General features: G+C 32.1%; 1 protein-coding gene across 5 annotated transcripts in view; it reads right to left on the bottom strand.

Moving 5' to 3' along the window:
- LOC119067858 (homeobox protein homothorax) overlaps positions 1–11,233 on the bottom strand; it is a 264,173-nt gene extending 252,940 nt beyond the window's left edge. For 3 of the 5 annotated variants that reach the window (XM_037171095.1, XM_037171097.1, XM_037171096.1), the window contains exons 1-2: positions 9,957–11,233; positions 444–703 (exon numbers count right to left, since the gene is read on the bottom strand). In XM_037171095.1, coding sequence (XP_037026990.1) covers positions 444–703; positions 9,957–9,971 — 275 coding nt within the window. In that variant the 5' untranslated portion in view covers positions 9,972–11,233. The remainder of the gene's footprint in view (positions 1–443; positions 704–9,956) is intronic. The other 2 variants (XM_037171098.1, XM_037171099.1) reach the window with 2 other exon arrangements.
- Between the last annotated feature and the right edge of the window lie 12,081 nt (positions 11,234–23,314).

Genomic DNA, 23,314 nt, shown 5'->3' with positions numbered 1-23,314 from the left:
GCTTTTTTAACTTTTCAAAAAAAAAAAACAAATTGCTTGATTATCCCATGTCACTGTCAAAATGATTCAGCAACCGGCCACCGATCACAATTCCACCAGAGAAAAAAAAACCTAAAAGGATATTGTCGCAATGTCGGAGTTTTTTTTCTCATAAATATAATAGCAGGTTTGAAAATTGACGAAATTAAGTTGATTACAGCCTTTCCGAATATTTATTTTTAATTTAGCAACTCATTTAATTGATGATATTAGATACCATCAATTGAAGAGAGACTGCATGCGCGTTGGAACACGTCATTATAGACAATCATTTTTTTATATAAATAGTTTAACCGAACACTGTAACGTCGGATAATAATTTGTGAATCATTCCAGTGCGTTGAGTGATTGAGTTAAAGGTTACGCCGATCAAGATTAGATGGAAAGTAAATAAAATATTTTACCTATAAATCGCATCCTTATCACGTTTATGTACTTCTGGTAATGTCCCCATAACATGATTTGATACGGGGGACACATGACTAGGTGTACCATGTCCAGAATGATATCCATGCATACCGACCGCCGCAGCAGAAGCATGGCTCATGTGAGGTGAATGGTGTGACGGCAGGCCCTGTAAAGCGGGTGGCCTATGTCCAGCATGTGGATCATACATTGCTGCCGCTGCACCCGAATTCATATAGCCGTGCAGGCCATCGTCATACTGTAATATAAAATGGAACATACAATCAATCAATGGGAATGTTAAGTTATTTAATGGTTGAAACAATACAAATTTGGTGTTCATTCATTCAATGAAAAAAAAAGTAAATTTCATTCACCTACAGTCAAATTACGATTCACGATAAAATAGTGTGACAATTGAGTTAAGCAAATAAAAATTTCTACGAGCTCTTCAACCCATCATTTAACAAAAATAAATTAACCATTTCGATTTAAAGTGCTAACAAGATTTCGACATAGCATTCGGTAATAGAGAAGCCCCATAGACAATTTATATAAATATGTAGAAACAATTTAAATTTGAACATCATTGTTATTTGCATTGTAATTGACCAATTTTTTTTTCTCCTCGTCTTCTATTTAGTTTGTTTATTGGTGCATGTCACTGCTTAGATAATATTTTAAATTAAAACAACAGTTTCGTTTAAAAAAAAGAACTTGAAGAAGTGTTTCTTGTACATCTAATTATCAGTTCGTTTTTTGTTTTGTTTTGCGTATTTTACTGTTTACTTTCCAAGCAAGTAAAATTACCTAACTTCTACGAAAAGGAAACTGCCAATTTTATCAGTTGGTGTCTCTACGTATCCATTAAGAATACGGTGATATGCGTTATGCACAGAAGAGCTCAATATATGTTTTAAGACAAATTTGTCTGGAGTTAATTAGTACTGGTATTGTTACAGCACAACGCACCTTTTGTATTTTATTTTATTTGCTCGAAAAAGGGGGAGTGATTCATATATTTTTTAAATGTGTATTTAACGGTAAATAAATAAAAAAAATTCTTTTCAATCAAAATGATATGTGGGGAGAAAAGTATTATACTTCAACACTGTGTGTGAAAGAATATCCTGTCGAAGTATTAATTGAAAAATAATTGCAACTGTTTAATATGCAATTATTTGCATGTTTTAATCCATGCATATCGTCACTATATATCATAGTTAAACGTTTTAATTATTTATTTCTGTTTCTGCAGTCAATGCTTTTATTTTTGCAGTCAATCCTAGAGTGATACGTATAAGTTAAACGCAATTGTTTTGCTCAAAATATATTCGTTTTCTTTAAGAAGTTATGGTAACAAAAACACAGACTGGCCTTCCCTAAATTATTATTTTTTTTAATATATATATAACTGGTTTCTGACCTATTTCTGAGACGGTTGGGCATTACTCCCGAAGCAGAATAATAAACACACGTTTAAATGATTTACATTTGGTTATAATACTGGAAAACATCTGTCTTATTAAAATGACCACTTCATTTATTTACTTTAAATAATAATATTTGTTTGTACAGCGATCACATATGGAATGTAATGGTATGTAATGTGTACGGGTATGAATCGTTGATTTACCGGGAAAAATAGAAATTAATTTTGTGTTTTTCATCAAATATATTTTCGGATAAAAAAGAAATTATCTTGTAAAATCGATTTGCTGTTCATAAATTGTATAACGATGCCCGACAGTCTCGTCTCGCTGTATTATTATTTATGAATTAAGGAGAAATAAATTTCGAAATCACTTAAGTTCAGTTTTTTTTATTATTATATTTCTCCAGTTTAAGTTATTTATCTAAGCTATATTATCGAGAGTGTGCGAGAGAAGAGAAAAAAACCTATTAAAAATCAATTAAACGTTTCATTTCTGAATTACAAATCATTGAAAATATTTCTCTGTATCTGTACAAAATTTATTCATTTAACAAATTATAAAATTTTCTCACTTTTTTTCTATATAAATAAAAGTTTATCTTCGCAATGAATTAAACAATTCCAAAAGTAACACGGCCAATTAAAATATATAAATTTTTTCTTCTAAATTTATGTGCATAAAATGAATAAATCCTTAAGCACGTTAGATTTCATCGAAACAAAATAAAGAGAAGAAAAATGTTAAAGGCATACTACACAACAAATCCGAGCATTATAAATTTATAATAATTACACAACCAAATTAGCTGGCAGAAAGTCTCTGAAAAATATAGAGCCTATTCAGGTTAATACCTCATTTAAATTGCAGAGCAAGATTTTCATTTAATATTTCTTTTTGTCTTTTATTTATATACAACACATTCAGTATTAAGTATACCAAATCAAGTGCAATGTGCGTTGGGTTTTTTTTATGTCATTTAATTCGTCGTGACTTATAAAATTTTTTGATTTTTACTTCAATGCTCGTCCTGCATGATTAAACGCAATTAGGTTGCTTTATATCACAAACGAAATTGTTATTAAATTAAGTGTTGGCATCAAATTGAATGCATAAATTCATTATTATAATTGAAAAAGTATGTTGACATTTTGATAAAAAAAAAGTTCTTGCATTGGACTGCACAGTTTCAAGAACACATTACACTTTATATATAAATTTGTTTACCAGCTAAACTATTATTGCTTATAAATTGAAACGGTAATGAAAGGTTACAATAATTACGAACTCAATACTAAATGATAATTACGGCAAATGGTTTTTGTTATAATGTCAAAGTTCTCCAAGGAAAAGATCGCACAACTATCAGCGTCGCGGTTTTTTTTTATGCAATGGTAAAACCGTCTGAATGACACACTTAGGAAGCAGATATTCATATTCTGGTGAATTTGTATAAGCCAATTCATTTAAAATTTTAATTCATTTGAATTTCAATCGAGTTTTGCAGACAATTGAGTGTATATCTAAGCAGGTTGTAATCATGACCTTAAAACAAAGTTAAAATATGTACAGCACTTAAGTCAAACATGAATAAAATTTAAACAGGTCCGCGCTCAAATACGTTTCATAGTGAAACGGATCATCACCTTATATATTGAGGAGGGATTTTAAACGTTCCGAACCGAATGTCTGAATAACAAAGTTATTAGATTCAATTCGAACGAAAAAAAAAAAAACTATTTTCGTGAGAATTTTTCGTCAGCTGATGGTTGAGATTGATCTACGCCTTGGAATTCATATAATTTTGGAATTCTTTTTTCCCGTCAAAATTTGAATAGATTCAGATCGTAAAATGTTTGTGATTTCATCAAAATCCATGCGATTGCTTTTTTTTTCGTATGACATTCTTTTCGCTTTTATAATTCATTTTCAACGTATAATGATCGAAACGCGATCGAAGATCGAAGAAAATATACGGCAAGGATATGTATAACAAAAGAGAGAAAATAACAGCGGTATCTAATGATCGACAGTTTAGGAGAAGAAGAAGAACTGGTCGAAAAAAGCTACGAAAACATTTTATTAATTCAACTTTTTAGAAATATATTTCGCTTATTAGACAATAATTGGAGATTAATATCGGGAAGATCGATATCGGGAAATTATCGATGTTTTTAAATTACTGTCGGTCGGTTATTATAGCTTTCTCACGCAAGGAATAATGTATTTCATGTGTGTGTGCATCGAAAATGAGTCAAACAATTTTAAAATGTCTTTAATAAAATAATCTTTACACGATACTATGAAATCAATTCAGACTTTCCTCATTCCTCATATAAAGCTATATTATTATACGTTCGTCTATGATACTATGTCCAGCTCTGCGAAATTAACTCTTACTATCAAAACCAAAAAATGAAAATGTGAATGTTTTATGTCAGGTCTGCATATGAAAAGGAAAAAAGTGAAACATTTTTCAAGTTCACAAACGAACGGTTTCTCTTTAAAAACTGCCGAATTCCACCTATTTTTTCCACAATAAATTTTCCCCAAAAAAGTAAAATAAAAAACATTTTATTAAATCGACACATAAACAACAAACTAAACAACAGAAAAAGTCATCGTCACCCATAAAACGCATGCGTATGTTTTCATACTGTCAAAAAAGGTCATCAATCAATTTAGCGGCCATTTTGAAAATTGGGAACCCGTCTCTAACTCTCATTTTTTTGTGTATTTCATGTGTATAAAAACATATGAATATAATAGCATATCTACATAACTAGTAACATTGAAAAATATAACATTGTGCGTTCAACTCGTAAATATATATATATATGCACGTATGTTGCTATTATGTGAATGTGTACCGTATAAAACGTTCAGTAAACATTTTCTCCATGAGTATGAAATTTGGCAGAAATCCATAATAGAACGGTTATATTGAGCCTAGTATAATATCTACGTCTGGATGGTGTATCATTTTTGAGCTATGGATGATGAAGTTAGGGGTAGAGTTTTGTTTAAAATTATTTTCAATATCTACCCATCATACGAAAATGTTGCAACAGCAACTCTAGATCTCATACAATCGAATAGGTGAGTGTACTCAACTAAAAACGTTTACAAAAGTCATAGATTTAGTGAACGTCTGTAGGAATTACTTTTAGTATTTTGTTCAAAATTACACTACACGTATACCTATATCATCTGAATAGTTGCACAGACAAGAAAATTATATTACTTCGTCCGTATATACATATACTTTTCAGAATTTCTTTTTTCGTAAATCGCTATAAGGAGCCAGCACAAAACCTTTGGCAAAAAATCAAAAGATCTTTTTTTTTGCTCCTTTACAATCTATGTCTTTTTAATAATGCATTCAAGTAAAAAAAAATACCGATGTGAAATTCGTATGTACTCTCTTGTGTGTACCGTTCACAATGAGAATAATAATTTGTTCTTTTCGTAAAAATTTTTGAATTAAAAAAAAAAACTAAGAAGAAAATGTTAGCTCTTTTGCTCACTTCGTGTACGTTTTTCAACACTAGCAGGTACGATATTATTATGTAAAGAACCATATATGGACAGTTGGATCAGGCATTGTTGGACGAACTTATAATAAAAGATCTTTTTTAATTTAATTTAATTCGCATAAAGCAAGATGCGAGACAAGATGTTTTTGTGCTTTTCCTTACTATTTCAACAGCAACAACAAAAAAAATGGAAAAGAAAACCGTAGTTAGAATCGAACGACGATGGTGTAGGTTAATTCGGAATACCGAACATCAAAAACCAAACAAAAACATTGTGCAACTGTCCCCATAGTGTTGTTTACTTTGTATATAATAGGATTTAGAGCTGTTAAGGTAAACATTTAGCGCATTTGACTGTTGACAAAGACAATAGATGTATAAGTTGCTACCTTTTAACTTTCAAGACCTTTTTCTTCACTCGGGACGAGTATGATGGTATAAATACGAAATTAGGAAATTAGTTTTGTTGCCAGCGGTACTCAATTATATGGCAGTAGCTTATCGTAACGTCAATAGACCGTAAGCTTACTGTAATTTTCTATGAACGCATTAAGAATGATAAATATAATTAGAGTTAATATCAACTGTTTTGATAGATAAAAAGATGAATGATAACAAAATAGTAACAGACAATTTGGGGACCGAACACTATCCACCTAGCAAACGAAAATTATAAGTTTTTGTCAACTGATTTTTCAACTGATATCTTTGGAATATGAATCTCAAAGCTTAGCTTTTTTCTTGGTATTTCAGTAGTCTGGTGATATTTCCTTCTACGCTGCCCACTAATTTCGACTATTTTAAAATGCTGAAGCCTGAACCAATGATGGACCGAAAAATCTAGCAAAGCCAATGCTCCAGTAATTAACTTTTATGGTCAAGGAAAAGTTAGAAAAGAGTACAATTAGTCGAAGCTAACAAGAAGATTATTAACTTATATGTCATTAGGTTCCATTTCGACCACGGACTCAATTACTTTAATAACGATTGGATATCAATTGAAAAGCTGTAACAATGACTAATTTGGGAATGTAAAGCAACGATACCTACGTTAATGACTTTTATTGGTAGCTGAGGATAATGTCGAGATTGCAGTGTAAGATTTCAACAGACAAAATTATACATTACATCGACATGTAGTATGCAAACCGCTTACATGAAATAACCATTGACATACGGAATAATGAGTTCTTCATTTATTTATTTAAAATAAAGATTTTCATTCCAAATTAGTATTCAATAAACCGTCCGAAAGGAATACAACTCTTATTACAAGCGTTAGTTTTGGTCACTGTATCAAACCTGCTGTAAACCAATTGCTGTAATGGAAGTTATAAAAGAAGCAAAAGTCAGTGTATCGCCACACCAATGACAGTTGCAATATCACTTTGAGTCCCAAGCAAAGATTCGCATAGTATCGTGCACGAAAGCTTGTGGCAAATTATAACACAAATTCGCTAATTCCAGGTCGGAGACAACTTTGAAAATTCTGTGATAATTAGTCGAAATCAGAGTTAGAGTCAGAGTTAATCTTAAAATATTGCGTGATTTTTCAGAAATAGCTAGTCATCTGTTAGAAACAATGACGACAGAAATAAATGATGAGCTAGCTAAATATCTGATGGCTATACGTAGTGTTGTCTGACATTGCAAAATTCATTATATTGTAACAGATTTAAACATTAAACAATTGTTTAATCAGCCAAAGTAACAGATTTAGCAATTATGCCGTGACACGCTTGCCATTTGTTAAAGACCCGTGCTGAGAGCTTCGATAGAAGTGCTCGAATTTTTTAAAAATGCAGTGTTAAACGCTTGTAAATGGAGATATATTGGCAGGTAGAAGAAGTCATATTGTGGTCGACTTTAACGCGCTGAAGTATCTTCAATCATAATGATTAAAATGTCACTTGAATAGTAAACTAAAATTTTGACTTGTTATAAGGTTCGGTTAAACCGACGGAACTATGTCGTCAGACTAAGTGTCTCGAGTCGACTATTTCACATTACATGACCAGACCATTATTAATAAATAATTACGTGTTTATCACCCATCAAATGGAGCACACACCAACAAACAAACGAGTACATTTTCAAGTATATTTGCGATGGCTATATGATGGTATGCACAAGAGTCATTATCGATTTCCGACTTATCTTAATGAGCATTTTGTATTTATTTTGTTCGACGTAAATAAAATATTCTTATTTCATGAAACCGCAAGTGAAACAAATTATTTGAATTATTTTCGTACAATATTCGTTGAACAAGTTTTATCGAACCAACAACATCACAAAACTAAAACAATTTGTTTTTTTCATTCAACTTTGTGTAATGTATTGATCACTTTAGATTTTTAGCTTATAATAATACGCGAACGAACATTATACTATTACTATCAACCGTGGAACATGTATATTCAACGTTGAATGGAATGGAAACCATGATGATGATTTTTTTTCCATCTAGTATTTTGATAGTTAAGGAATGATAAATATTTTGTGTGGAATTTAATTCGAAACAAGTTTTATTTAAAAATTACTTTATTTTATCTAATCGAACATCAGATATCATGGCGAACATATGTACAATGTACATACATACATTTTGCACGAATTTTTTTTTCTTCAACAAAATGTAGTTCGACGTAATTCTAAATTATAATTAACAACGAAAAAAAAAATATCGTTTGATAAGATTGAAAAGTGTATAAGCATGTATACGACATAGGTACACCTAGTGAGTAATAAATATTTCCAGACTTTCATTTTTTTGATGTTTCTTTTTCGTTATAAAAGTGCCATTTGTTTAGAACTTAATCCCAGTTTGGGATTAGAAATTTACAGTCCAATTCAAAACAAAAACCGCGCTATGAAACAAACGAATTTGATCAATTTTATTGTATCAATAAGACTTAAATTTTGTTATTTGTGATGTCGTAAAAATATTAAGAAATTGTACGAAAAATGAAGTGAAGTTGACATTTAAGAGATAATTGAGATAATTATTTATGATATATTGGAGGAATTGACTTTTATTTTTCGTAAGACTTCTGTTTGATATCTCCGAAAAAAAAGTGCGTTGATGGAAAGAATTTCGAATCGAAAAAATATTATATAGCGTTGACTACCTGAAAGCTTGGCCACTGTTAAGATAATGCCGTTCGTATAGTACTCGAATCTTGAAAAAAGTTTCATTTTTATTGCGATTCCAATTCCTCATTACTTGTCTCTAATGGTGGTCACAAATCAAAATTATTATGAGGTTAATAAATCGCTATGATAACCATTTGATTCGGTTCAATTGAAATGACCGCGTATAGGTAACATCAATTCAATTCGTAAACAAAGTAGTTCGGACTATTTTGATAATGCTAAGAATTTTATGGAAGATTAGATGGATAGAACACACGACAAATCTCTAACAAATTTGAACATCTCTAATTTCTCCTAACAAAATTTTGTTGCTTTGTCGGAACCTAAATGATCCATTACATCCGTTGAATCAAAGAGCTTTATTATAAATCAAAGATAATGAATTTATCAAACACTTGAAAGCACTGCAAGAAAAGCTATTCAAACAGATTATTTAACATTGTTTTACTATAAGCTCAAGTTTTTTCCGTTGTAATCATTGGAGTCGACAAACAAAATTGATAATTGGAAGTATCGACGGTTGAACAAAAAAAAAATTGGTTTAATGTGAGAGTTCATTAGTTTTCGATAAAATAAAACTTCTGCTGATTTTAATGACTATAGCCATTGGAAGTTTCTTCTGAATTGATTAATTCATTCGATTAGTTCGTTGAGATGATTTTTTTACATTAATTGAAACGACGACGGTTAAATCTACGGTGTGAACGATACTTAATGCAGAATGGACAGCTACTCTTTACTGTCACTTCCAAATTAAGTGAAACTCGCTCAAATTATGCAAATTTATGTTTTTTGCTGGATGAATTAACTTGCGAGTATTATAAATGGGAAAAAATTCTACGAATTGAAAATCCTTGTGAAATCGCGAAAGGTAAAAAAACTAACTAACTAAGAAATCGAGCAGATAAGCTAATGATGTTGAAATTAAAATCTTAGCATCTGCGAATTGGTTCAACCGATCAACAAACTATATTCTCATTAACCGAAACAATTGCAGTATCAACTCACTGCACTTTAACGAATTTTATTGTAGACAGAAGAAATGGTCAAATAAGAAACAATCGTACCACTCTGAAACGATGTGAACAAAATCCCGTCGCTAAAACGGTCTTCAATATTCGGTGTAATGGGCATCAAGTGGTACAGTGCTATGACACGACTAATGATATTCTTTTGACAAAATACAAATAGAAAATCTAGTCTCCCTAAAGATTTGGTTGTACACCGAAGTGATAACGAATTGTCTGGAGTAACTTTGTCTTGCAAGTCATTAACAAGAAAACGGAAACGTGATTAATAGAACTACTAATGGCACGATTCAACAAATTAATTTATACTTAAACACACATAAGAAACAAAAGATGAAATGGATTATAATTAGACCTACCCTAGGTTGAGCCATCAATGCTCTGGGAGCGGCTTCAAACTCGAGTTGTGCCACTTTCCACCCTGTGATTACTCACACAAGAAACAAATTATGTAACCGGTGTTGGATTGAAACACCGATGGAATATATTTGAAATATTTTCTTGTTTGTATGAGAAAAATTTCAAATTCACTGTTTTTTTTTCCTTTTGCTTTCTTTTAACTGTGTAATAGAAACATATAAAATAACATTGACATATGTCCGCAACGAATTGACTTATTTTTTGTTTTCAGTTATGTGGTTGCAGTATATTGGAACATCACTAATCGATGTTATGAATAATTTCTCTCGCTTTTTTTTTGTTATAAAAATTGTGTCACTAAATTAATGATATTTTGCAGTATATTCTCACAAGTCACAAATATCATCAATAATTATTTTTCTCTTTTCTCTTATATTATCATTTTTTTTGTTAGGATCACCAAAATTTATTTTACTTTTCGTATATCTCTTGTATTTAATTTAATCACTAGTTACTTGAGCAAAATCACATTTGTTATACATTTGCGAAGTTTCCCGTTGAACGTTTTACTAATCACGACGCGACGCTGTTTTTTTTGTTGTATTTAAATGAATCGTTTAATTATAATACCGTAACGCGACGACAACTGCACATTTTCGAAATTTTACTTTATAAAGAAATATAGCTTTCTGCTATGCCGGTGAAGAAAAATATATAAAAACAAAATCTTTTTATTTTTCTCGGGTATACTGTCTATTTTATCAAATTGTGCAAAAATTCCAAATGTTCAAAATAAAGCACAATATTCAAAAATGCACACGAACACGGAACCACGGGCCGCACCGACATAAGCAGACTAATAAATGACAAAACAGATAATTTATTGCTGGCACGATTTGGCGCGCTATTTTGAAATAATATTTGTAATACGATACATTTTATTCACAAAATCTTTTGCGATATGTTTTCCCGCATACACACCGTTATCAATTGGTTTTACTATCCAAATGATATTAATAATCTGACCGAAATATATAATTTTTTTTTATTATGATTTACGAGGAGCTGTATGCTTACTCTCGAACACAACACGAAAAACTATAAAAAAGTGCAGCAGCAATGAAGTCGAAAATGACTGATACTGTATAACTTTTGTTGTTGTTGGTAACGGAGCGACGTCGCACACACGTCATACGCGTTTCGAAGGCAAATACATACTGCCTTGTCAATCAATGTGAATCGTCTAGCTGGGGCAAGTAACAGGAATGACTGATCGAAATGAACGCCTCTAAGGCAGTGCTCATAATACTTCATCATTGCGCATATGGTTACCGCCCTCCCATATTTTCGCTTTTTTCTTTTTGGTATGTTTCTACTGTGCTGTTCATGTATGTGATGCCAGCATACCAACGTAAACTTATCGAAATGGAATGGACAACCTATACTGCTTATCATCGCATTTTGTGTACCTATATTTTATACGAGACCGTCTGACGGAAAACACATACATATAGGCAATTACACAAGCATGGTATAATGGCAAGCCAAAAATTTTGAAGAGATATATCAATCATGACGAGAAAAGGAGACAGTACGACATGGTACGACTTTAAGTGCCGCGCATGCAAAAAATCAAAATCTTGTTGCATTCCATTTGTAAAAAAGAGAGATAAAAAATAAAAAACAAATTGATTGTTTAGTACGCAAGACAAGAATAAAATATAGTTTTTTATTTGAATTTGGATACCTAACATATACAAACGACGGATGTAATGTCTAAGTGTTTGAATGATTTTTTTAGCGACAAAGTCCGCCATTAAATGAGAACTGAAGCGAGAAAGAGATGACATTTGAATGAGGCAATACATCAATATAAACTTTTTAGACCTTACACTTTTTATACAAGTTTTTTTTTTGCTCTTCTATATTTCAAACCGAATACTATCAAACCGAATATACCTTAGACTGACGATTAAACTACTGCTGCTCACAACTGAAAGCGAAGAAGAACGATGGAGTACACTCTATAGTATGACTGGATGGATGTTTGACTGGGACAAAATACGTTTGATGTGAGCTAGGGTGGTAATGTTGTATCAATCATAGTGATAGAAAAAGGGAAAGTAATATATCTGACGAAACAATGAACATTTTTAGTACAGAAAACTTTATAGCAATTAGGGGTTATAGGGATATGTTGCATACAATGGTTTAGTACGGAAAATTAAAGGGATATCGTAACTCGGTGTATTATTTAAAATAACATATATTTTTCATTTTACGATGATATGCATTTTGAAAATCAATCCTTGGCAATTTTTTCAAGTGTTTATTGGCAATCTGTTGATTTTATCTTGGTCTGGTTGTTGTTTTTTATTTATATAGACAGATTTAATTTATTAGTGGGTTTGAATTTGAAGGACGACTGTACTTTGCCGACGGGGTTGTAAGCAGTTACTTTTATCTTTTTTTTATGATTTGTTGGAACAAGGTTAACAATTACTTTGTTGTGATGTTTAATAAGCCATAAGTTAAGCTCTCTGAAAATATATGGAACATTTGAAATTAGGATATGTCATTCAGGAAGAAGAAAGGTATCATGTAATTTATCAGCCACGATATGGCTATAATAGTTGGATCGACTATAAACTTTTGAATAGTTTTGACTCGGTATCGATTTTATTTATTTACATTTTCCGTTAGGCAAGACACTGAAGACTCTTGGAAAAACTTTTCTGCAATTTTTACGTGCAGATTTGAATTTTGTCGTTACGTGTGTTTATGGTCGTTAAAGTTTCTATCAGAGCCGCTTTAAACAACAAGCTGATGTTAGAACAGAAAACGTACTTTTTTCGATTGAAAATTTATTCGAAGAAAGTTGCTTACTGCCTTTTTAATTACATCTGGTGTTTAATAGAATTTTGGCATTAGAAGCCATAGAAGTAGGACAAAGTCCTACTAGGATATCATTCCTGAATTCTGAGATTTTCTTCGCAATTGGCCTAAAAAAGCCTAAGGCAGTTGGTCTTAAAATGCACAAGAAACTGACAAAAATGAAAATGTAAGCTATAGCTGCAGTTCTCTACGTAAAAATGAAAAATGCTGTCAATAATTCTTAACATTTTAAGTAGTAGAATAAGGGTGCAAAGGGTGCAAAACTGTGTTGTGTACTATTTGGTAGAAATATACTAAGCTCGCGGAATTTTGAAAACCGACACATTTCTGTTTTGTGGTTTACTGGTTTTTTTGTGAATTTTGCGTGTATTTTCATATGGGACAAGTGGGTTGGCCTGTAGAGGCGCCACATTTTTTTCATAGTACTTCATTCTCTGCGGCTTGTTTTCTTGAGAACCAACTTCACATTTGCCATTACAGAACAAATGTCACCATATGAAGTTGGTTCACATGAAAATAAGCGCAGTGACAGCAGTAATTTTATGACCGAATGTACTAAAATATGGGCAAACTCTATTCATAAATCCGTGTGTGTAGGGATAAAAAGTTGAAAAATGCAATTTTCGTGGAAATTCCACTGATCAGACGCGAAGCCGAGGTCAGTAAAAAACGAGCACGTAATTTAAAAAAAAAAAAATATGCCAAGCTTTGAAGTCGATTCTACGACATAAAGGATGCATTTTCGACGAAAGTAGTATTATAATGGGATTAAGTTGAACTGTCATTGTAATTGTTTAAAATTTCCATCGGCTAGTTAACTACGGATTTATAAAAAATCATTATCATGCACCTAAAATAGTGGATGAGAAAAGGTTTTGTGTTTCTTTTATTGTTTAATAAAGCAACTGACGCTGGAAAGCTGATTACATAATTGCAACTTCTTCGTTGTTTTTTAAGGCACTAAACTTTAAATTATTTCAGAATTTTCCTGCTAAGTTTTTGTATCTTCATGAATACTAAATGTAAGAAAAACATCCAATAAAAGAACCATTTTGAATTTTTTACAGAATAATACCCTTGGTGATGTGCATTAAGCATGTATGCTCGAAATTTATAACAAGCTAAAGTTTTAGACTAACAAGTCATCGAGTCTCACAATTTTAATAAAGTTTATTTTCGTTCAACCATTTTCATTTAAACTTAATAAATTATGTGATGGGTGTACGTTACACATTTCACACACTTATGCAGACAAATTTAAAAATGAATCTTTATCAGTCTCCTGTGTGATTCAAAAATGATTACAACAGATATATTGAAAGCAACTTATATGTTACGAGTTATCCGGAAAAAAGAACGCCCGCAGTTTTTGAACATATAAAGCTTAGGAAGACTCACACATCTCCTCTGTACATGTGACTGATGTGGATTCGTGATTAGATTTTTTTTAAAGATTCGTAATTTGAGTAATCGAAAGCGACGACAAAAAGGAGATAACCTACGGATACTATCCAGCGACAGTGTTGTTTTATACATGCGAATGTATCGGAAAACTAACGAAGAAAAAGATTTTCCTCTAAACTCCAGATGAGTTTAGTAAGCAGATGAAGTAAAAGATTTAACCGTAATCTAACTGATTCGCTTGAAGTTTATGGAAGGTGGATACAATCAGTTAAAAGTAAAAACACTTTATTGACTAAAATGACTACACAATTTTTTTCTGTACTGTAGAAAAATGCTGGTTCTAAACAGAATGTACAATGAATTGAGCAAATAAAAAAATTTCATCACCTACATGTGACTGATGACAATAAAGTTTTCATTTTATAATGCCAAATACCAATAATTTTTCATATTTTATTTGTTTCAACATAAATGGCTAATAGAGAACGTTAGCTAAATGACCGCTAACTCTAATTTCCAACGGTAAAGAACCCGGTTACGATAAAGTCTACGTTAATTCCCTGTCGAAAATAGCAATCATTGATAGATTTGATATGTGCGAAGCAAACGACAATATTCTGGAAAAAGTCTATTCGCTTTTCACGACCAACATCATCAACTACACGACAAACACGTGCTTATCCTGTAAAAATTGTTTTACGGTATATCTCTAAAATGCACTGTTACTTTTTATAAGTTCGTCTATACTTCAAAACGTACAGCCGCCATTAAAAGAAAATTACAAAATGGCGGCCCTATATTTTTGATTTTACACTGTTTTCAGAAATTCTTTGATCAGAATTGTCGATACCCACGTAGTTTCTGTTGCAGAACACCTTACAAATACTTATTTTCATCGAGCCTGGAAACGGCCTTCGGCAAATTTTAGGCGGCTGACAAAATTGGGTCGTATTGTGTGAACAAAATAATTTTAAAAAAAAATCTGTGCATTTTAGAGTCATACCGTCGAACAACTTTTTCCTTAGAATAACGTTCTGCGTCGAATTGGTCAAAACTTCAATCCCCCATTGAAAGACATGAAGTTAATTTTGTGATCGTTACTATAAAAATGGACACAGATACATATTTTATAATTGCAATTAGTAAATCTGATTTGTGGCAGTAAAAGTTGGAAAGGTTATTACAGTTAAAGTTATTTACTTTTAAATGCAATATGAAACGATTTAAAAATGACATGTTCCAACTGCATGTTGGTCGTGTGAAGGACTGCATTTGTTCCTAAAAAAAAGTGAAGAAAACATTTCGAGGTCAATGCCTTTAGCTTCATACAAGTCAAATGTACTAATTGCATTGATTCCATGTTGATCTGGATCCATTTTTATAGTAATAATCACACAATTCCAGCTCAATGTCGCTAGCTTCCTACTAATCAGGTCTACGAACGCAATTAAATATTGTTCTGGACCCGCTTATAATAATAATAATCTGAAAATAATTAAAAATTTCATTTGTATATTCATATTCATTCACTATTTTCGACGGGGCATTAACGTTGGTTTTATCGTTAGCGGGTCCCTTACCGTTGGAAATTAGAGTTAGCGGCCATTAAGCTAACTTTCCCTAATGTTTTCGAAATTATAACGTTAAATAACAACAAGTTCTTGAGCTAAAAACATCCATCAAATATTATTAATCGATTTCTACAATTTTTCTTTTACCTAACTAAGCTCAATGCAAGTCAAACTTTTCATCAATAATGCCTGAAACTGTTGGTGTATATATAACCACCCTGCACTTATTGTTTTGTTCTAAAAGTGAACTGATTTTTTTTTATCTGAAAATAAGAAATTATCAGCACCAACATATCTCTCCTCTTCCATACATGCATATTTATTTAAATAAATCAGAGCCGCGATGTAAGTGTAACGTTACGTGGTTTATGAACAAATTTTTCATGTTTTTTTTACTTCTTCTTAATATTACAATTATTTAAACAATGATAAAATAAATTTACCTTTACATACCTTTTACAGCTACTGTTTGACACAATGTAACATTAACACAAATATGTGCATTTTAATAATAAATAATAAATGTAAGTTCGCCCAAGAATTTTCATTCTTACATTATTGTGTACATAAACCTACTTACGTTCATTTAAAATTGGTATTTTATGTATTTGTCTTGAATGGAATATGAAATATTAACAAAATAAAAAGTTATAAATTATATTGTTGATCATATATGGCTTAATGTGTGTCACCTTAGCCTTAGCAATAATTTTATATTTTATTTAAGGACAGACAAACGTAATAAGTTAAGGATAAAATCCATTCAAATTATTTCATGAAGGTGTTCTCAGTTATTATTATTTCAATTTGTAAAGTTTTTTTTTCTTTTAACTTATATATTATTGCTGTCACTGCATACGGTTTGCTATCACAACAAAAAATTTGTATTCAAAATTCTTCCGAGTGGCAAATGATAGTTTCAGATCAAGTCAGTGTAACATTTCTTACCGGAAACAGAATGTTGCAGAAAATCTGAAAATTATGGATGATTTAATTAAGTTCAAAATATATATATGGCGCTTCTATCAGGTGAAGTTTTCCCCACCCGGTAGGAAATTGTTCAAAGGTCGAGCTTTAGTGTGAACGTGAATATTGTTGAGTCTAGGTCGAAGCAGTAGAAATCAGATCTTGAATTAAGAAAGAAGGAACGATGTTTGTTTGGACATTTTCATTTTGTAGAGATGGAAGTATATAGCCTGCGCCGAAGGCAAGAATTATAATCCCACGAGTCAAAATAAAAATGTCCAATCAATTACATGAGTCATTTTATTCGACAAAACTACCATATTTCACCGCTAATGTGATCGGGATCGCGAACATAGAGGCTCCATACACAGGTGCACGAAATACGAACAGATGAATGAACGCTTCCCCTCCTTAAATGCGTCTGTTTCAAATAACTTTCCACGCTCGATTTTGTGTGTTTCCGTAATATGACGAGTGTCATAGTACATTACGTCCTTGTAGAGATTTTTATTTTTCCGAGTTTGTAGCCCGAGCCGAAGGGCCTTCGTGGCAAGATACCAGTAACCAAACAATTACGTAAGGAATATTACTTGCACCCTGGGAAAATGAAATTATCGCAAGTGTCAACGGTGTGTCTCTTGCGAAAAGTCTTTCCCTCGCTCGTAAAGTAAAACGCCATACTGTACTCATGAATGAATTTGATATCTCGTATACAGATGAGTAAAAGTATGCGAGGGCGTCAGTCTTCACTGGCACAGTAATCTACTATTTCATGCTTGCTAAGGGAACCGACTCCGACTTCACTATACCCAGCGAGTGATGCCACCATTAATATGCCTCCTAGATTACGCTAGCCCAACCAGGTAAGTGGATAAGAACATTTACGCAAAGAACTGACCCTCAGTTGGTATACAGTCCGACTAACTACTTTTTGCTGTTTCTAACTAAACACACAAAAGGTCTCGTGAAGAGATTCACCATTTCACAAGCATGAAGCAAGCATGAAAAACTCAATACGTCACACAAAAAAGCTATGTCCTTGTGACGTAATATATATTACACACTTGTCACGAAGAAGTCGAGGCTTGCCGAGACTGATAGTGACAAGTGTGTACTCTATTTTATCACATAAGCGAAAACGAGACAACAACATAGAACTGAAGTGTAATTTTTGAATTAAACTTCTAGGTAAGTAATTTTGACATCCGAACACCGCGCGTATGTGATAAATGACTATTACATGCTTCATGCACATCCTAGAAGAGAAAGTGACACGTTTCATAAACGAACTGTCCAATGCATTGTTTCAGCATTTAAAGTTGTGTATGTCACTCGGAGAAAAAAGGAATGTTTTCCGCATAGGCTGAATGCAGTTACACTATAGTACTTTATATATATTCAAATTTAAGTTTTGTGTGATTTGAGATGAAAACTTGCTGCCATAGATCAAGAAATGTGTAGAAATGTGTATACGGGTAATTGGAGAACGAGAAAATTTTCAAACGCATTTATCAGTCTATCGAAATAAATTGTTACCGGCGCTTATTGTAAACGATTAACTTTTTGAATATTAAATTTGAAGAATTGTAGTTTTTACATTCTAAGAAATAAAATCTAAATAAATAGCAGCCGAGAATTAAAAAGCGACCTATTGTAGTCTGTGACCATGAAAAGCGCAATAAATAAATTTAAAACCGGTTTGCGCGAAAAATCGGGGAAATGGCTTTGCTGCCTTGTTACGTTCAATGTATTAAGCGATTAGAATTTTGGTTTAAAGAAACTTGTACTTGGTTGATTGTTTACAAGCAACTGTATTACTAATTAGTAAGTACTTCACAAAATTGCTAAAAATCCGAAACTATTTTGTTAAGTATTAGATTTCTAGGTTTGGTTTTTTGGTTAATACACCGTCAAGCGAAATCAATTTTAAATCGTCACAAATAATTTCTCACGTATGTAAGCAGTATGGATAATAATGACGTAGCTGTGGGATTTCTTTCTCTGTCTAGCAAATTTACAATCAATAAGAAAATAAGAACTAAGTAACACCTAATTTCATCGGAAGCTGCAAAAAGACGTTACTTTCCTATGAACGGCTAGTCATCAGATATCGTCAAACATATCGACAAAGGTGACTCAAAGTAACAAATAAATGATAACAGTGATAATTTCTCTTATTAGTAACGGATGTACGTCTACCATACATAGGAAAAAGTGTGTTAAAAATGAAGTACAAGAATTATTGTTAAAAACTGTAAGCGAACAGAAGAGCAACAGATTTATTTTAGTGATTTAGCAGACGCGTTAGCAGTTTGTAAAATATTCAGTTTAGTGAGAAGACTGATCGCCTTTCTGTGAATCACAACGCAGGTGATAAAAGATAAATTTTCTCCCCTCTTAGGGCCATCCATAAACATAAAGTACGAACGCGATGTTCGACTGATTTTACACACATGGTTCAATTTTAGACCGTTCTCCTTCCTAAAAAAGAACTTACTTTATTAATGGAAATTTCAAAAGCCTTTTCTGTGAATAACATTGTGTTTACCCCGGGAAAAAGTCAGAAAATTTTCTCGGGTGAATTTTCTCGGCACTCGCTAAGCTCTGGACACCATCGAAATGCAAGTATCAATTTTTTCCCCTTCCTTGAGCAAATAAGTACAATTACCGAGACATTTTCATAAACTACATTAAGAATCGATGTATTTTGAAGTCGATGGATGTTAGAAAAAGCTTACAACACCACGCCTGCCAAATTGTGTAAATTTAACCGCTCAGATGGCAGACAATCGATTTAATTTTTGCTGCATCATTCGGGTAATTATTCAAAATGTTTGGAAATATTTTTAACAAACATGCAAGTCCAAACCAGACACATATGGCTATGCAAAGTGTTTGAGCACGGGTTTAGCTTAAATATTGTGGTTTTTCGGTTTTTCTCACTTATATTTTTGCATATCATGACAAATTAAGTAGAAAAAAAAATCGACAGAAAGAAACTTGTTGTTCCGACGATTTCAATAATCACTAAATCAGACCCGTTTCAAAGGTGAAAACTGAATTCTTAAGCATTTTTTATTACAAATCCATTGGTCATTACAATGCATCAGTTTCTAAAATATCAATCTCATAAAATATCATTGCTTCCGAGTAATACAATTTAATTTATGTGAATTTTCCCCAAAACTCTCACATTACTCAAAAGTTCCTATTCATCCCAAAAGTTATAAATTAAAATAAAAAAAAAATCTCCATCTTTATATTCAAGCAACATGCCCTTTTTTATAGTTCCTTCATCACTTTTAGTACGCATTAAAAATCACTAAAATTTGTTAATATCTCTTTGAGAGAGGATAAAAAAGTAGTGTAATTTATTGCTATTTAAACTGATATGGGGGTTGTGTTTTGATGTTGCATTTTTATTAATACGATGTTGTATGTTTTATGAGTTCTCTCGGGTAACGAGATAACACACATTTTAATCTTTTTCTCTTTCTACAGCATTTCATATTTCGATATGTCAACATTATTCTACGAAACAGCTTTATTTTTCACCTTTTGTATATTACATTTTCTGCTGATGATACGAATATACGTTGCATTTTTGTTGTCGTACAAGAACGTCTTCCCGAATACGGTCTCACACTCACCGGGCATATGTATAGAATGAAGCGAAAATTGTTGTACCAAGCAGATGTAGGTAAATTCTTACACAAAAGAAAGGGAAAATGATAAACTAAAAATAGTGTTGTATCGTTCTGTTTGAGTGAAATTTTGAGTGACTTTTGCCCCTATGTCGATGTGGCTGTCTCATTTCAATGCATTAACGTCAGAAAAAAAGGACTTAAGTGCAGTGTTGTTGTAGTGTAAAAATAAGACACATAACTATTTCGCATGAATGAGAAAATGCAATGATTATCACTGGGAAAATTAAAAATTAGAAATCACTTTTGGATCAATTTTGTTTTTAAATTGCTAATCAGAGTCTTGTATCTTGTAAGGCCAACAGCTTCCGTTGAACACATTTAGGTTGTAACACAAATTAATATAAAGTCTTGGGTTGAACTCATGTTTGTATAACAAACTTATCATTATGATATTCACCACAACACCAGTTCGCTAGTAACAAAACCATGAAATTTCATAAGTTACAATTAGGGTAAGAAATGTGCTATAATACTAATACCGAATCTATTTCGCGATGAAATAGATTTCTGCTGGATTTTTGGATTAATTGTCTGCACTTAGATCAATTTAAAACCTGAATATAGTGAGTACGAAATAAATGACTGAAAACGATGTTAGATTCAAATAACTATACCGTAGAAAGTCAATAAATATTCGCAGTTTAAAATGGAAGGTTAGATGTGCTATGCTTGGTCACTGAAAAATAAAATCGTAAAATTACGAATAAAATTAATCAACATTTCGACAATATGAACAGAACAGTCTAGCCCCTCCGACGGAGTGCCTTTTTACATTATGAAGCTAATCGAATAATTCTTCAAATTTCTGATCCTATCGACGCGAGATAGATCTAAATTTACCATGCCACATTTGTGCCATAAATTTTTAAACATATTTTGCTGATCCCTCATTTCCATGTTGATCCGGACGGCCTCGCATCTTTTATCGACTGCGACGACGAAAATAAAGGATGACGTGATCTTGTTTAGTAAAATTTATGATAAAACTAATGAAGTAAAAGATTTTTTTATCAATCTGTTGAAATTACTTAGATCATCGGTAATTATAGTGGTGAAATACTGGCCGTCTGTAAAATGTGAAAATATAAAAAAAAATGGGAGAATTACCAAAAGTAAGCTGAGTGTCTGAGAATAGACATTATAACGATGCACGCCAATTTTTCTCAATTATACTGACCATATTACAATCATTTCAATATTATTTTGATGAGGTGACTTTTTTGAAAAGTCGTCATGTTATAATAAATAAAGATGTGCCACCGTTCATGATAAAATTGTAATCTACGACATCTTTCAATCTATAATCCCTCAGTTTGACAACGTATAACGAAGTAATTAGTACATGCGTCCAAGGTAAAATGCTACGCGGATGTAAGCCTAGCACTGACTAATTTCCTTATATAATATCAAAATGTGTGTTAAAACTAATGATTTAGTAGTTGTTCGGGAGGGTGACTTTTTAAAGAGTGTAAAGTGTTTCTGTTCGGGTAGAAGATAAGGACTGCAACCACACTTGTCAAAAAAAAACAATACTTTCTCCGAGAAGAGATATTCAAGTTAACATATACAAGGCGCATAGTTTTCCTTCTTGTGATGTGCGAAGGAGAGAAACGAAAGTAGCTGCTTTCCCACGGTGATATGCAGGAGATGTGTTATGCACCTCACGCCTTGGGTTTACAATTATCACATATTTTTCAGAAAGTTTTTCATTTGATCACTGTTAGGAGAATAGTTATTATTTCGTTGTAAATAATAAAAACAAAAGAAGCAAGAGATGATCTACAATTATACTGGAGTAATGCTTGTTGTTTAAGTAAATTTTGGAGCTACTGTGGACATTTTAATTTCAGATCTAATTTCGAACCGTTGTTACACTCATCGATTGAATATAGGGTAGATAAGTAATGTCAAAGTAACTTTATGCGGAAAGATCACATGGAAGTATGTGTAACGTAACTTACGTTTTGAGAAAGCGCGCGAAATAATGTCATACACATATTTGAAAATATTTGAAAATAATTGAAACTCTGCATTTCTCAATTTCCTTTTTCTCTTCGTTTTGTGTTGTGATTCGTATTTTTTGCACTTGTATGTGCTATATTTCCGAAATTTCGTTGTTCGTGTCTCATTATCTACAGTATATTATATCGATGGTTACACTACTAAAGCATGTATATGTAGCGAGACCGTGAGCATTTTATGCTAGTAATATGGGCTATTGTGCACTGATATTACTTGTTTCTAGCATTTACACACGCTTCGTGCCACCTACACATAGTAGTAGCACACTTTAGTAGTGTAACAACTGTTCGAAATTAGATCTGAAAAAATGTCCACGGTAGCAACACCCCGGCTAGGTGGAGATTATGGGTTCGGGTTCCAAACGTGGCACCAACATTTTATTTCCAATTTAATTTCATTGATTCAATTTATCTTGTAATTTCACTTCGAATTCTAAGTTCTAAATTATTTCAGTCACTATTACTGATAAAAATATTCGATTGTATTAAGTAAACGAGTGGGTGAATAATGAACCTGGGAGTAAAAAATCGTAAGACTGAAAATGATGAAAAAATAGATAATTGTCACCCCTATTTATCAGTATTTAGCCGAAAATGTGTCATCATGGCTTCGCGGTAAAAAAAAACGCTTTAAAGAATTTCTCAGCCAAAATAAATCACTAGATCTTATGATTCTTTCAAAGCTTCCTTATGAAAAGGCGGGTATTTTAACTCTGCGTAAGATTTAATTATTTTGAAATGTTTATGGCATTTTAGGTTTGAATATTTTTTTTTCAACCTAGTGCAAAAAGTA

The sequence above is a fragment of the Bradysia coprophila genome (genome assembly GCF_014529535.1).
Source record: "Bradysia coprophila strain Holo2 chromosome X unlocalized genomic scaffold, BU_Bcop_v1 contig_130, whole genome shotgun sequence".
Taxonomy (NCBI): Eukaryota; Metazoa; Arthropoda; class Insecta; order Diptera; family Sciaridae; genus Bradysia; species Bradysia coprophila.
This window is presented reverse-complemented; position numbering and strand designations above follow the sequence as displayed.